Source organism: Anomalospiza imberbis (genome assembly GCF_031753505.1).
Source record: "Anomalospiza imberbis isolate Cuckoo-Finch-1a 21T00152 chromosome W unlocalized genomic scaffold, ASM3175350v1 scaffold_31, whole genome shotgun sequence".
In the NCBI taxonomy this organism is placed as follows: Eukaryota; Metazoa; Chordata; class Aves; order Passeriformes; family Viduidae; genus Anomalospiza; species Anomalospiza imberbis.
In genome coordinates, this window is record NW_027099315.1 from 200,944 (window position 1) to 218,160 (window position 17,217).

General features: G+C 34.1%; 1 protein-coding gene across 5 annotated transcripts in view; it reads right to left on the minus strand.

Annotated features, from left to right (window-relative positions):
* Positions 1-17,217, minus strand: part of LOC137465553 (nipped-B-like protein) — a 194,679-nt gene that overhangs the window by 17,175 nt on the left and 160,287 nt on the right. For all 5 annotated transcript variants that reach the window (XM_068177630.1, XM_068177629.1, XM_068177632.1 and 2 more), the window contains 16 exons: positions 16,373-16,511; positions 16,085-16,167; positions 14,928-15,060; positions 12,968-13,111; positions 9,506-9,595; positions 9,051-9,265; positions 8,852-8,954; positions 7,990-8,088; positions 7,738-7,884; positions 5,861-5,995; positions 4,351-4,449; positions 3,051-3,104; positions 2,638-2,746; positions 1,940-2,076; positions 481-621; positions 63-156 (listed from right to left, as the gene is read on the minus strand). In XM_068177630.1, the coding sequence (XP_068033731.1) occupies positions 63-156; positions 481-621; positions 1,940-2,076; positions 2,638-2,746; positions 3,051-3,104; positions 4,351-4,449; positions 5,861-5,995; positions 7,738-7,884; positions 7,990-8,088; positions 8,852-8,954; positions 9,051-9,265; positions 9,506-9,595; positions 12,968-13,111; positions 14,928-15,060; positions 16,085-16,167; positions 16,373-16,511 (1,922 nt within the window). The remainder of the gene's footprint in view (positions 1-62; positions 157-480; positions 622-1,939; positions 2,077-2,637; positions 2,747-3,050; positions 3,105-4,350; positions 4,450-5,860; positions 5,996-7,737; positions 7,885-7,989; positions 8,089-8,851; positions 8,955-9,050; positions 9,266-9,505; positions 9,596-12,967; positions 13,112-14,927; positions 15,061-16,084; positions 16,168-16,372; positions 16,512-17,217) is intronic.

Genomic DNA, 17,217 nt, shown 5'->3' on the forward strand with positions numbered 1-17,217 from the left:
CCTAAAATAAGACTTGTAGGCAAAACTGAAGAGTGACATCTATATGTTGTGATTTTACTTACCATAGTATCTATTAAAACAGGCCCACACAAATTTATAGTTCTGAGTGACCTTGTTCACAACAGCCCCAAGACAGCTCACACAATGCTGAACAACCTAGGTACAAGAAAGAACAAATGAATTATATATTTAGAATTTAAACCTGAGACTTTTGTGATGTTATGCAGGGAAAAGGTATGTAGAACTAAAAGTAACTATCTAACAGATGTAATGTCAATCTCCTAGACTGCTCTGAAAACATGCCTAAACTTATAATTGTTAAAATATAGCAACAACACATACAAACACAAGTAAACCAAGAACATTGATTTTTCATGGCTCAAAAGTTATCTTCATAATGAAGACACTTTCTTTAAACCAAAACTATCTATTTCACAATGTGAAATGGAATTAAGTGAATAGTAGCAATTAAAAGCTTACTGTCATGCCATATTTGATGATGAGTTTCATGAGGTCTTCCTCAATAGTGGCAAGAAATGTCTCACTTGGGTGTTCCATTAGTGGCACTACAAGTTCTAAGATTTTTGCAACATTGCAGATCACCATGAAATCATTTTGGGTCTGAAACAACAGCATTTATAGCATTTAACATTTCTGGCTGTGTTACGTCTAAGTATTATTAATATGTATTATGCAATACATATATAATACATATTAATATAATACAATTACATAATAGTATGATACAATTATGTATCTTATGTAAGTTAATTGGTAAATATTTAAAATAATATATAGTTTACATCTGCTTTTAAGTTACATACTATTTTGAAAGCAAGTTCTTGTTTTCTACAGAACTTTTGTAAAAAAAAAAATAAAAATCAGTAGAAGCAGAATTCACCTGTCATCAAGGCTGTGACAGACCTGAAAACCTTTGGTCATGAAAATTTTTGGAGTCCTAAAACAAATTTAGGAACTCTTCCTGACACACTCACAGTAGAGAATGCACAACACCTGGCAACAGGTATTGGCAGCAAGTAAATAATCAGATAACCTTTTCCTGTACTATTTGATCAGAAGCAGCTCTACGTCTGTTGTAGATATGCCTAGAGAATGATCTAGGGCTGGAACTGTAAAATTCTAGTCTATACCTGCAAGCTAAGCTGATAACAAGCATTCTCAGGCCTGCTCTTCCTTGGGCAGCTGACCTAATGTAATGGATTGCTGCGCCCCACTCAGTCAAGCTCCTCCTTGAGCCATGGCTGCATGATCCTGCTCTGCTCCTGCCAGATGAGGGGTTCATCACAACTTTCACTGAGTCAACTGTGCTAATCAAAATAGAAGAAAGCAATGCAGTGTTTCAGAGGAGAGGGCCAAATTCCTGGACTGGGGGGATTCAGCACTGTAGCTCTCTATCATTTCTGTGAGCTAAATTGTCTTACAGAGAAATACAAAAACACCAGAGCTAGGGTAGAGAGAGGTGAACTGCTGAAGAGGATAGAGCAGGACATTTTCCTTCTAATATTTATGCTATATATTAGATCACTCTATCTTATGGAACCATACCTTTAGTCTTAAGATTCGTTTATTAAATCTTAACTACTTTTAAGACTGTGACTATAAAATAAAACAATTTTAAGAACTTCTTTCATAACAGGTGGAAAACTGTGTTTTAGTCTTTAAGAGAAAGAAGCACAGGTTTCAGTTTCATTTGAGTGCAAAATGTGAAAGCAGAGGGCGAGGAACAGCATCTTGGAAGCTATAGAGATCATCAAAGGACCTGATATCTTTAGAAGATATGATCATGAATCATAGAAACATAATTTTTATTTCTCTTTTCCTACCTTCAATTTCATCAAGCATACAAGACAGCCATTAATTTCCATGCTTAATTATCTGGGAGAAAGAAAAGACTGATTTTCTAATTTTCTCTACTTACACTACATTTAGTGGTCAGGTATGGCTGCATGGTCATGGCATGTTTGACCATTAGCTGGGGCCTGATTTTGCTGAATAAGAACAAAGTGGTTATGCAAGCAACCAAGCGACCAGAATTCACACCTTTGTTGTCAGAATCTGCAAAAAAAAAATTAGAAAATACACAAAGTAATGTTTGAGCAATGAAAAACATATAGCAAAAACATCATATGAATATCTCATATCTTTCAAGATCAATACAGAATATTCTTATTAGATAAGAGATGAGAACATAATGTGCTAACATTTGTATGTGATCACAACATATGTAAAATAACCAAAGATGCTTCAAAAATATCACCAGTTTTTAACCTAATTACTGTACACAGAACACTGGCCCAGCCAATGATTCCTATTACAACTGTAGAATGTATTAATACAAATAAAGCTTGACATATTTGTTTTGTTTTTAGTGATCTAAAAGTCTGAACAAGTTATTTTAAAATTAGCTCTGTTATTGTGATTAGCTAGAGAAAATTAGGGAAGCTTTATTATTACACAGTGCTCAAAGGTTCACAATCAAAATAAATGCAATAACTCATTACCATCAGTTTTGCAATAGGAATTCTGTAACAGTCACTTTACACAATAGTCATTTGAACCACCACTGTTACAGTATCATAAAATTCAAAGAAGCTACTGGGTTGTAAACACTATTACCTGACAAGGATTCCTCATATTTAAGAATGTGCTCAACCAAATTGTCAACAAGTTGAGTACAGGCTTTCTTCACAGGTTTATATGAGGCATCCTCTTCTGACTTCAACAGCTATAGCAGATGAAACAGAAAATTATTTTGTATTCAGGGTGCATTCATTTACATTGGATATGTACTGGTTTTACAAAAATTACTACAGATACACAAGGATTTTGCACTACAAAAACATTTAACTTCTCCATAAAAGTTACACCAGTGGAGAATTAAAGAAAGGTCAGATGTTTAAAGGGCATGGATTGAATTTGTTTACTGTAAAGGACTGGTCTTGCAGTCTCCCTTCAATATGTTTTAGTACCAAAAGAATTTTTAAAATTCTTACAATGATTGTGCCATACATTCAAAATTCATTACTTACATTTTGAAGAAGCTGTTCAAACCAATCATAGCCGGTATCTCTACAAGCTGCAACCTAAAAGTAGTTTTGAGAATAAACTGGTTAAAAAAGGCATCTGAAGAAAATTTACTTCAATACAGATGCCATCTTAAAAGATCAGTAAACATGCACAGATATATTTTCATAAATATTTGGTACGATATCTTTGGAGACCAGAAACTTTTTCCTGCATTTGAAAAAGAGTTCTCACCATTTAAGTGATCTCAGAATTTGTATCCCATACAATACAAGGCCTACACATTTTACTGGAGATTGCTACCTCTAATTACAACCACATTTTGGGTTCGTAGAACATTTTGTACAGATTAAAGCACAAATACAAGCCTGATATATTAAAAATGAATATATATATATGCATGTACATATTTTTATATAAACAAACTAAGCCTTCACTGGTATCATGTGTCAGGAACAGCTCAGAGATGCTCCAAAAAAGAATTGGCAGGAGAACTGAGAATTAAACTGAAGTCAAATAAACTGACTGGTCATTCTGGAAAAATGCACAATACACTACAATTTAGTAAAAATATTAAAAGGCAGTTTAACTCATATTTTTAAGTCATGAGGAGAGTACTTTTATTTGATATTTACATCTTGGTATAATTGATATTAAAATACCTTTTCAGTAAAGTGGCTTTACCAATACATTTTCACTACAAATGTAAAAGCATTTTATTTGAAACAGATTTTTGAGATGATAAATACAATTTTTGATGATAAATAAATATATTTTTGATGATAAATAAAATTTTTGAGATGATAAATACAATTTAATTTGCTGCTCCTAAAAAGTAGATAACATTATGCAGACACTGGTTTACCTTGGGTGAGAACATGACCTTGCATTTGTTGAAACAGCTTGATAACCTTTCAAAATAAATGTTATCAATTGCAAAATTTTTTCTTTTAAGAGATTACTTATTAGTTAGGGTTAATTATATGATGCTACTAGCATTTCCTGGAAAATGTTACATATAACAGAAACTTGTGGTGTTTTAACTGAACAAGTATTTTCCACAACCTGAATATAATGTGGTCTCAGTTATCACCGCCAGCAGATTAGTGAGCATTTAAAGTTTCTTATAGCCTGTTCCATCAGATTAATAATTCTAGCATGTATTCAATGTCAGGAGACATATAAAAAATTAATCTGATAATTAAATTACTTGTATATTTCTAAAATACTACAGATAATATTCCAAAGATAATAAAAGCATAATGAAATTTTACATGCAACTTAATTAAAATTTGTTTAACATACCACATCAGTGATGTTTAGTATTTTCCTAGTCATTGCTTCTTTGTCATGATGTAGAGTTGGAGTGAACCAAAGTTTCTGGAATGTCTCATTTACTAATTTCTGAAGGAAAAAAATTAGCAGAAATAAATAATTTTATCTTGTCACATAGGTATTATTACTAATACATCTGTACAATAATTTTTTTTACAATATGTGCACTTCTGTAAGGAATTATTCAACCTATGTGATACTGTTGTAGAGAATCTTATCTTAGTTAGACCCAGATTACTATTACAGCAGTTATACTGGTCTCTAAGCAAGCTTCACTAAAATGATCACTGGGAAAGTGATGCTACAGGAAATAGAGTTACCATTTTCCTGCACTAATCTGCATTCCTCAGGAAAGCATAGTACCCCTGAGAAACTGACAACTGAACACAAGACTACAATTTCTACAGCAGAATTAGCAGCAATTGTAGATTAGTTTGGCATTTTCAAAACAGCTGTGACAAGGCAAAGAAGAGAGAGAAGTCAAGTCTCTCTACCCAAACATAGGAAGTTGGTTCCCTGACAATTTTTTTGTATAGAGGAAAAGATGGAATAGAATGAAAGTGAACTATTCCCAAATTACTTATAAAGCATATGCTTGTAGGAAGCATTCCTCATCCATGGAGACTTAAAAAAAAACATCGCAGATACTGCCTCATCTTTATGAGGTTGTTGGAAAGGCAAGGAAAAGGTCATCCTCCTTTCCTAGCAGCATCTTAGATCCAGCTGTTCATCTACTTGATTAACAGTCTGCCCTGAAAGCCACTTGGCATTAACATATCTCAAGTGGTAAAATTATATGTTGCAGCTTTAAAGTTCCAGACTTCAAATCCCACTGAAAGTGTGATACAAAATTATTACAGGTGTATTCTTAATTACCCAACAATTTTAAAATTATTTTTGCCAAATCAAACAAAAAACATCAGTGTCAGGTTTATGATTCAACACATAATCTTAGGTTTTTACCCTTCTGCATATATGTCACACAAAGATAAGAATATGATGACATAAGTAAGATTTTAGGGGGAATAACTGATTCATTAAACATTCAGAATTAATGCAAAAGTTTCACAGATTAATACTTTATATTTTTTATATGCAGAACTTATAAATCTGGCATATAATAACATCGAGTAATTAATTTTGACTTAAAATTTATTTTGTTTTCAGAAAGGAATTTTATATACTAATTTTACTTGTTAGAAAAGTATCAGAGACAATACTTGCAAAGACAAAAAACCCCAAAACTCTAGATAACAACTTTTAAAAATACTTTGAGTGTCCGCAAGAACTTGAAGAAAATAGAAGAAAGAAAACCAAGTCAGACAGCAATGTAGAAAGCTATTTGCTCTTAAAAATTAAAAATAAATAAAAATAATAATAATTACAAAGGAGCAATGAAATGCTCTTTTGATTGTTTTTGCACCAAAATATAGAAACCAATTATGATAATTTAAATCCTGAAGGATATGTCTCATTCTACCTTAATGCCTTCTTCATCATTGACTCTCCGAATCATTTTTACACACATCTCAGTAATTTTGGGAAATGTTGGTTGTTCAATGCAGATATCCCTAAGTATCTTTATGACTCTTTTTCTGACACTGATACCAGTATCCTGTGAGGAGAAAAACATTATGTCTTGAAAAGAAATCAGACATATTATTAATGTATTATATAAATTATATGTGAAGATCACACAATCTGACCTGAAAAATGCATTCAGAAAATGCAGCTAAAATATTCTGGAGTATATTTATATGAAAGGTCAGCATAACTTTATTTGCAACAATTCTAAAGGTTTGGGCTGAGTCCTCAAAACATTGAAACACTTCCTCCATTTATATCATCCCAATTAGGAACTCATGATGTTGCAAATGTATGATGCCACTTCTTAATTCAAGATCTTACAAGCTAGATGCACTGATGCTTTGGCTACTGTTTAGGAACACCCAAGACACTTTGTGAGTCTGGACTGTAATACTTCAAAAGCCTTTGAATAAAGCTTATGGATGACATGTGCAGCAAATATTTTCCATTTTCCTAGGCTTCAACTAAGGAGAAGGATGAGTAGCTTAATTTCATATTACTTAATTCAGAATATGTTTAATCTAAATGCCAGGATGAGCGCCTTTATGCATGCTCATATGGACATTTCCAAAACACATTACAAACATGTTTTATCATGTAACTCTAGCAAATGAGTAGTATTTGACTAAAAACCTAACATGAATGCTAAAAGCTAGTGTTATCTTAAATTAACACTGTATTTTATCTGATCATCCAGGCAAAACCCACTTTTTATACAAAAACTCTAATAAAAAGCCTTTTAAAGCACTAAAACATAGCATAAAAAAACAAAGTAGTTTTATCTTTTATTTTCTTTTGGATTACAAATGGCAACTTTAAATTACTATGTTATAGACTTTTTCATCACCCACACTACTGAACCGCCCTCAATAACCCATATCTGAGACTTCAGAGATGTGGCAAAATTCCTCATTTCATCTAATCTGTGCCTCAATAAAGGAACGAAAAGGAATATTAATTCTGGTTCTGTTGCAGTACAACTCTATGTCTATTTACTTATTGATGTATATGCTGGTTCTGGCTGGGGTAGAGTTAATTTCTTCCCCAGAGGCTGGCATTGGTCTGTGTTGGGGTTTGTGTTGAACACAGAGTTGATGATACAGAGATGTTTTTGTTATTGCTGAGCTTGCACAGAGCCAAGGCCTTTTCTGCTCCTTGTACGCTGGGGAGGGAGCTGGGGATGCATGGGAGGTTGGGAGGGGACACAGCCTGGACAGGTGACTCCAACTGACCCAAGGAATATTCCAGACCATATGGCATTATGCTCAGTATGTAAAGTGGGGGCAAGAAGGAGGAAGGGGGGGGGGACATTTGGAGTGATGGTGTTCATCTTCCCAAGTCACCGTTCAATAGGATGGGGCCCTGCTCTCCTGGAGGTGGCTGAACACCTGCCTGCCCTTGGGAAGGGCTCAATGAATTTCTTGTTTTGCTTTGCTTGTGTGTGTGGCTTTTGCTTTTCTTGTTAAACTGACTTTCTCTCAACCCAGGAGTTTTATGGCTTTTACTCTTCTGATTCTCTCCCCAGTCCTGATGGTGGGGGTGTGAGTGAGCATGGGGCTTGGCTGCTGGCTGGGGTGAAACCACAACAGTGTAACAAAGCCTCACTGAAAACTAGCAATGCATTTTAGAGGGTTGGTCTCAAAAGCATGATGCTCCCCATTAAAATAATAACATATATATCACATACTCTTGGAATCATCATTCCATATTATTAAACATCTAAACTCAGTTGAAAATAAATTTTGACACATCATAAATAAGCCACCATACCAATATTCTTTCAATCAGCATATCATAATACTGCTCAGCAAGCTGAGGACGACAGAGCACAAATCGGCCAAGAAGCTCCACAGCTGCTTCTCTTACACTAGTGGAGTTATCCATTAGCCGCCCATGAACTCCTCGTTGCATATCCAGCTAAAAAGGAACAAATAAAACACAAATCCAAAATAAGAATTAAAGATTTCTTTTAAGTGTGACAGAAGAATGCATATACGTGATGGATATTTCAGATTTTTTTACCCTGGCTAGAATACTGGGGTCTACAGCAACAACCTCAGACAGACACTTCATGGCTTTTGTTCGAACAGCAATTGCATTTTCACCAAGTACACGCAGAATCTAGAAGAGAACAAAAACAAAGATTAATTTGCTTTGGGATGGTAGCAAATTGTTTAACAGGCAACAATGCAGCAGAATAACATGCAAATGAAGTAACTAAAATAAGAAGTCCCTTCATTTTAAACTCCACTTTTGCCATTCACTTGTGCCTTTCATCATAGTTCTTTCAATGGAGGAGGTGGATTTGGGCACTATCATTTTAAGAATGGCTGTGTATGCAGATCACTATAAGTAACAGAACCTAAACTAAACTAAACCAAACCAGTACTCGAGTCCAAACATGTTGCTATGACAACATGTTAGTGCTCTTCTCCCAGAAAAAGGAAAGAAAACACACTGGTTAAACAACAGCTTCCAAAGTGACAGTAACATGCACTGCAAGCAAGTAGCTAAGCTGGCTTGTATTTTCAAATTAAGAACAATTTAATGAGTTAATATCACCAGATGAGCATGCATCTGGCAGAAAGTGTAAGAGATTTCAACATTTTGCAATTATTTTTTTACTGTGTACATCTAAGATATTGATTTTGCCATCTACATCCATTAACAAATAAAATAATGCATGTACAATATGACATATAAAATGTATGCAAGAAAAAGAAATATAAGCACTTATGTCATTAATACAGAAAGCACATGGCGTTATCGTGGCCTGTTAAATACCCATGCTCAACAATGAACAGATATGGCACACTACCACAAAAGTGTTTGGAATCAGAAACCAACTGCATTTCACTGTACTAAGACTTTCAGCACAGTTTACCTGTGTCAAATAAATATCAAAGCTCTGGGCAAATGGCCTCATAGAGGCCAAGTAGCGAACAATCAAACATGCATCTTCATAGTCCACAGTATCAGAATTCATCCTGCAACAAATTCAAAGTTTTAATTAGGACATGTTTATCAAAAATGATTAAAAATGTCAAATGCATGTTTAATAAAACACTGGTGCTCAAACGTACTTTAATGTACTGAACTGAGATGGAGCAGTTTTAATGATGCTGCGAAGAAATGTTTTGCGACTTTCCGCTCTATGCATGATCTGTCCCATGGTCTCAACATCTTTTGCATGATGAGTTCCTTCAGATGAATCCTCATCCTTCTGAGATTTAATTGCTTTCTCTGTCTCCATAGTTGTATCACGGAACCACTGAGCTATATAAAACTTCCGAGAAAACTGGAGAAATACAGCAGGATACACAAAAAACAAAAACAACAGATGTAGAAGAGCGAAATTAACAGATATATGAGACTGAGTTTAATGCATCAATCATATTTCAGAAAACACAATCAACATTATACATTAGGGTGACAATTTAATTGAATCTCCAATATGCATGACCAAAAAAAGTTTTAGTCAGTGCATGTTACTAAAATTATTTTTATATAAATTTGACATCAGAAAGCTGAAATTTACCACTAAGGATGCATCAGTTTCTGTGTTCTCATCTAGATAATCTAGCAAAGCCTTTTGCAGCTGTTGAATTTCATCTTCTCCTCCTGAAACCTATCGGAAATAGAAAGATAGTTTTAAAATAGAATATTGCACAATGGTGATTATCATCTGAAAATCTGTATGTCCACATATACAATACACTGAAGTTAATGTTCTGCAATTATCAATACAACTAACAATTTTTTAATCAATTACTTCTAAACTTTATAGAGACTAAACCAAATTAGACTGTAGCTCCAAAGTCAAAAGAGATTAACAGCAGAATAAGACTTGTTTGAAAACAGACTGACTGATTTGATTAATGTTCATTCTATGATCTTGTGTGAAGATCCTCTGTTCCCAAGGAAAAACAAAGGGCTGAAATCACACATAGTAGACTGAAAAAAGATTTAACCTATAAAAGACATCATTAGCTCTCTCAACAATATTAAACACTGAAACAATGATTTTATAGGTGAACAAGGGATAAAAGGCAAAAAAGTCAAATGAACATAAATATGAAACACAGACAACAGTAAAAACATATGGGAAGTGTCAAGGAAATAAAAATAACTTATCCCGCTGCAAAATATTTGGTATAACTGTTTTCAGGTTTAAAGCATCAATACAGAGAAAGTGCAGCAAGTATGCTCAATTCATTTAGCAAAGAATTTACAGAGGTTATTCCCAAACACCCCTGAACGCTAGCACTAAAGAATCATACTCTCTGAGACTCAATTAAGTTTCTATCAGGTCAAAAACCTTGAGAACAAACATACATTTTACAAAAATTCCACTTAGTGCATAAAGTCTATCTACAGAATAGGATAATATTAATTTTCCTGTGAAGCACTTTTAAGATGCACAAAAAGGATTACATATGAAATAGCATTCTGAGAACTATGCATCAGATTTGTAAATATCTAAAATGTATGAATGTTAAAACCAGAATATTTTTTACAAGAGGCTATTTTATAGGAAATATGTATATCTTGATCTCTTAAATAATTCTAGCCTATGTAAATTAAACAATGATTTTGTATATGACCATCAGACAATGTACTTTTCCCCATATAGGTGTTAGAGATCAAATCAGTATCAATTAACTTGTTAATGAATCAGAAATTAACTTTCTCAACACCTACAAGACAGCATAAACCCCAAACCATAAACCACTCTTTTTTCCTTAGTATTAAAGAACTCAAATTAATGAGTTCAAGAATTCAAAACACGTCTACAGTAGACATAATGCTAATGTAGGTTTATTAATTTATATTTGGCACCCTGTGACGTGAAAATTGTGATTTGAAAGTCTGGCCTTCAACCAATGTTAAATTCTGTGGATAAAAAGGCTGAAAAAGTTTCTTGATGAACCTTAACTGCCAAATTATTTTAAAAAGTAAAAAACCCAGAACAAACAGAAAGAAACTGTGAAGCCCACAACAAATCATATTAAATACTGATAATAAATGTAGAAGAATCATTTCTGGCTTAAACTTTTTCAGCTACAAAACATTTTTCTTCTTCAGCAATAAAACCTATAACTTCTAACCATCAACTTCTGTATGAACAGCATAGATTGAGAATCTTGTCACAAATGTAGCACACAATATAGCTTGCAAACAACAGCAAGTAGAAAAAGGTACAAGTCCAGAAGATCAGCATATCAAGAGATAAACTAATGAAAACCATGCACAAGTGTTCAAATCAACTTGACAATCTATGACAGATGTCTATGAAAAAAATCTGTTTAAAAATGTCAGAACAGATTTTCTCTTAAATCTAATTATACAATTCATTAGTCCAAAGCACAACAGACAGAGTTATAAGCACTCATTGATCATTGGGGATTATCCTGGTAATGATATCAGAGGGTAGAAGGAAATATCCAACAGTCTAAGTATTCAATTCAGCAGGAAAGAAAAATCTGTAGAGATATATGTTCATTTCTGAATGAAAGTAATAATTTAAGATATTTCTAATGACTAAAGTTCAATATGTCTACCAATGGATCTTATTTTCTTGCCATTTGAGCAACAAAGTGAAGCTTAGGTGTCATGCACTATTTCAAGTAGTTATTTGTTCATATGTTACAAATCACTTATAAACAACACAGTCTACCCTGAGTGATTGTACTGTATAATATACACTTTTCACAATGCCATCATTTATGTTAAGCTTCCTGAGTAACTGAAAAAAGCTTTTAGTGCTCAATTGCCCACAGCTATTTTATTTTCTGCAGATGCCAATGCCTAGTTTCTGCCTGATCCTGTAAAAAACTCAAAACAAATAGAAAAACTCAGGTCACCACTCAGGTATGTATATTTTTAGAATATCTTTCAGTATTATTAAATAACTTCTGGAGATAAGGAAAGATAAAAGGATTCTTCTGAAATATTTCCCTATGAAGTCTAATGTGCAATTGTCAAAATCACTGCAAACGGAGAATTACACCCCCTTAGCACAAAGAAGTATAAATTATAAGCCATGAACACAAAGATTTGACACTATACATAGTAAAATATTCTAATTGACAAAAGTCATGGGAAGTATCAGCCGCATGGAGTAGATGAATTTTGATTCTTTATCTTAATGCCTGTCAATTGCACGAGTTTTACCTTCAAAATAAGTAAGTAACAGTCACCATAAAATACATATAGTAGATCTGGAGTCTTTTCAGGTTTTCAGAGAAACCAACTTGATATGACTACTCAACTTTAGATCTCATCATGCTGAGAACAATTAGTAGTTCAGAAAGAAAAGTATTATATCCATAAGAAATGTAAAAGTTCACATTTTTAAAAATACCGATAAGGCCCAAGATTTTCTTAATGTACTATAGAGAGCTCAAATGCACATACTGCTTTGTTAATTGCTGCCAATATTGCAGATTTGGAAACATTTTGATAAGGAGCGTTAACAGAAATGCAAATATGTATTCTCCAAGGAAAGATATATGCAATTCCAGTAAAAAAAAAAAAAACACAAAAATAACAACTCACCCTACACACACAACCAATACCAGTTCCATCACATAAAAACTAACCTTATAGGCCTAACAGTTTAACTCTCAAAAGTCTCTATATGAGTGCCATAAGCTCATTTACCATTTTGCAATAGCAAATGCACATACATGCATACATACACATATATATTTTAAGGGCTCTTAAGTATAATCCAACTGTCACTCCATTATTTCATCTACATCCTCACCAGAAAATTGGTTTCAGCATTTTAATTAACCATTTAAAATGATCACTAGGAAAATGGTGAAAGACATGAATTAACAAATGTGATACTTATAAATTGAGTATATTTGATTCAGAAATCTGAACAACAATGAAAACTCATTCCCCATAATGCCAGTTTTTCACACATCTTTAACATGTTTAGGCTTTTAAATAGATACATCTCAATCCATCTGGCATGGGATCTTTCACACACCTGTTTGAGTATTCTGGCTATAGAACCTTGATCCATTTTGCTAGTGACTGCATCTTTCCTGAGCCTTGCAGCTACAGTTCCAAGATAGTCAAGTGATGCAACTCTTAATGCCATTTCTGTAGATTTGTTACTGAACTGGTGAACCTAAGAAAAGCAGAATAAGCTGTTATAAAATTATTTATTTCTGCAACTGAGATTCTTCTTACAAGACAGTTTGACCTTCTTAAAAAGTCCACCTAATTTCCATGCTGCTTAAAGTTATGTAATTTACTATTACATCACAGATACAGTCCTTACTTTACAATAATGTTTTTTTCCTTCACTGAGTCTTTTGCTTTACAAATATGCCTGTTATAAAAATATATATTTTTAAAAAACTAAAATAAACCAGACATCTAGTAAAGCAGATATCCTTTGCAATAGCATAACACCATAGTACATCTTCCTCATTATTCACACAAGTATAAAGAAAGCTACATTTTACCAGGAACAGGACCATAACATATTTTCCAAATAAAAAGCTCAAAGTACTGTATTAATTGCATTTTAATACTGAAGAACAACTCTCAAAAAACATTACTACAAAAATATTCACATTCTGTAAAATGTCACAATCTGTAAGTAAATGTACCACTTTAAGACCAAACTTATAAAAGACCAAACTACTTAATTGTTTTCAGGTTCTGTGCTAAAGGAATAGTCCAGAGAAGTATGGGACTGGGAGAGCAAAGTCCCTCCCATTCTAAGTGAAGATGAGGCTCATGACCACCTGAGGAACCTGAATGTCCATAAAACCTTAGAGAACCTTCCAGTTCCTGAAGAGGGCCTATAAGAAAGCTAGAGAAGGACTATTTGCAAGGGCATGGAGTGATAGGACAAGGGGGAATGGCTTCCCACTGCCAGAGGGCAGGGTTAGATGGGATACTGAGAAGAAATTTTTCGCTGTGAGAATGGTGAGCCACTGTCACAGGTTGCCCAGAGAAGCTGTGGCTGCCCCTGGAAGTGTTCAAGGCCAGGTTGGACAGGGCTTGGAGCCACCTGGTCTAGTGAAAGGTGTCCCTGCCTGTCCACTGCAGGGGTGTGGAATGAGATAAGCTTTAAAGCCCCTTCCAACCCAAACCATTCTATGATTCTATGAATAATTACAGGTATTAGTCTGACTTTATTCCCAATGAATATGAATGAAACTATTGGATAGCATCCAAAGGAGGGTAATGAAGATGGTGAAGGGTTTAGAGGGGAAGCCATACAAGGAGTGGCTGAGGGCATTTGGTCTCTTTAGCCTGGAGAAGAGGAGATTGAGGTCAAACCTCATTGTGGTCTACAACTTCCTTGTGAGGGGCAGTGGAGGGGAAGACACTGATCTCTTCTCTGGTGACCAGTGACAGGACCTGAGGGAATGGCTGGAGCTGTTCAGGGAGGTTTAGGTTGGATATCAGGAAAAGGTTCCGCCCTCAGAGGGTGGTCAGGCAGTGAACAGGCTCCCCAGGGAAGTGGTCACAGCCCCAAGGCTGCCAGAGCTCAAGGAGTGTTTGGACAATGCTCTCAGGTACAGGGTGGGATTGTTGGGGTGTCCTGTGCAAGACCAGTAGTTGGACTCAATGATCCTTGTGGGTCCCTTCCAGCTCAGCATATTCTATGGTTCTATGAATATGTAAACTTATTAGATGCTATAGAATGGCATTTTTTAATGTGGAAAAAGTCATGGAGAATTAGAAGAGGACATTAATGAGAAACTGTATACATATGACCTTTACTAAGTTCCATATCAATGATCTTCTGACCTAAATTTTATTTTCCATGCATTACGTAATAGTGATACATGTAAGAATATCCTTACATGCTGCATGCATGTGTCAACAATCAGAAAACACTCCCGCAATAGTTTGAGCTGAAATAAACACATTTCATTGTAATAAGAAACAAATTAATATAATAGTTAAGAACAAGTATCCCTTACCAACAGCCTTCCTAATAAGCTAAGTAGCAACTCTGCAGCTGGCCATTCTGGTTTATTGACTGTGGAAAGAAGATCTTGAATAAAGTTCTCAAACAGTGGTCTGTAATCTTCTTCTCCTTGTTTACTGCCACACCTGTTTAAGTCAAAATGCACGTTTGCAACTGAATTTAAGAGGCATTTAAGCTTTTCTTCTGATGCAAAGAGAATACTATTTTTAGCCAGAAAACCAGTTTCATGCAATTCAAAAAAAAAAAAAAAAACCAAAAAATTAGCAGAAAAATAGTTTTTTTCCATTTACAGACAAATAGTTCAAACATTTATCACTCCGAGTTGCACTGCAAGTAAAGCATTTAATCCAGGGTAGTAGAATTTTGTTCCTAAGTTTTTTATTTATTGTTTTGAGGTAAAGTCTGCATTAACTTGGATAAACAAAGAAAGTAAAATTCCAAAGCTCAAGTGAGAGTGGAGTATTTAGAAGGTGTTGTGTCCTTAAACCTGGTCTGACTTAACTCACAGTGATAAGGCATCTCAGTATTATGTTCCAGAAAGGTTAAAATAAGAATGTTAAAAAATCAAAAGATAACATATGTGATAATGTTTCACCTATATGTGGCATCCCTAACTTTAATTATACTAGAAGTATGCAGAGAAATGGCTAGATAGCTCATAAACAGCGTTTTGACTTAACAACAGAAATCAACACGATAAAAACCTCAGGACTTCTTACAAATCCTTTGGTTATTCAGGTTTTTTTTCCCCTGCTGAGCTATTGACATTCCTAACTTTATCTAAATGAAAGTAATTTTAGGGTTTTTATATTTTGGTCATTTTGATGACTGAAATAATCTGGTTTCATCACTTAAATATTTACTCAGCCTTCTCTTCCATGTTTCAAATAAGTAAAAGATCCCTGATAAAAGGATCCTATATAAATTATCAGACAAATTCTTAAATGTGCTCTTAAACTCTGCAGACTGTCTGTTCCACAAAAATTTTTTCCAGACAGGTAGCTCTCTCAGAGATCTATAAAATATATTGTTATAAGTAACTTTATTAGTAGTCGTTTAGGATTGCAAAGTGGTTTGGTTTGTCTTAAGGTGTGACATTTTATTTGGAGTTGGCTTCATCAATACACTAAAGAATGCAACAGTACTTACTTCTTAAGGAAAATAGAAAGGAAGTTTTGTGCTGTTCTCATGGCTGTTTCATATGAGTTAGTCATAAGCACATCTTGATCCACCTAAAAATAACAAGATGTATTTTTCTAATATTTTAGCATGCACAGAAATATAATTTCCAGACCAGAATTTCTCATTCATCAAATAATTAGAGTTGACATAAAATTAAAAGGCTTGATTACTAGAGCACCATCATAAAATATTATATCTACAAAGTAATTCCTGTAGCAAAAAAAAAAAATTAAGGCTCTTTAAAAAAAAACTTACTTTTTTGTTTGATTCCTCCTCTGAACTGGAATCTTTTTCTGTTGATGGCAAATGCACCACACACTGAATAAGCTGCAGAACTAGTGCTGTTACCATCTGAATATACATAGGCTCTCCATCAGTGTCACTGCTGTTTAATCTGTTAATAAGACAGCATTAGCACTAAAACTAAAAAAAAAAAAAACCAAAAAAAACCAGAAATTTTTTGTCCTAAATAACATATTTCTAAAATAATAATCAAAGCTAGGAATCTGTGTTATACACATTTATCTTTTAATTTGCTTCTCTCTTATGCAGTGAAAGATTTGGTCTAACTAAAATGGTAAGCATTATTCTCAGTCCAAAGAGATGAACTGAAACAGCTCACAGATGGGACATCAGTGTCTGTGAAGTTCAGCAGCAGAAAAATCTTCAGAAATATTTAATAAATCAAACACATCCATGCAAAGGCACTTACTAATAGGCTTATTCTATATAATGCCATATCCATTTCCAACACAGCATTAAAAAATAGACCAAGTTTGTATTAATAATTTATTACTTATAGATTATTTAATGTATCTTAAATGTGCGGGAATTTTAAATGAGAAATTAGTGACCATGACCTGGACTGGCTTCTACAAGAGTTATACCTATGGTAGTCTCAGGTAGTGCAACAGACAATAAACTTCAGCATGCAAGACTGCCTTTTAAGTTGGTATGACCAGCATGAATACATTCTACATCACACTTCTCCCTTTCCAAGTGATTTAACCTGATAGTGTGGTGTTTACTACCCATATGTACATCAACACCACTTAATGCTGCCTTTAACAATATGAAAAGGTGATAATCTCTGACATCCT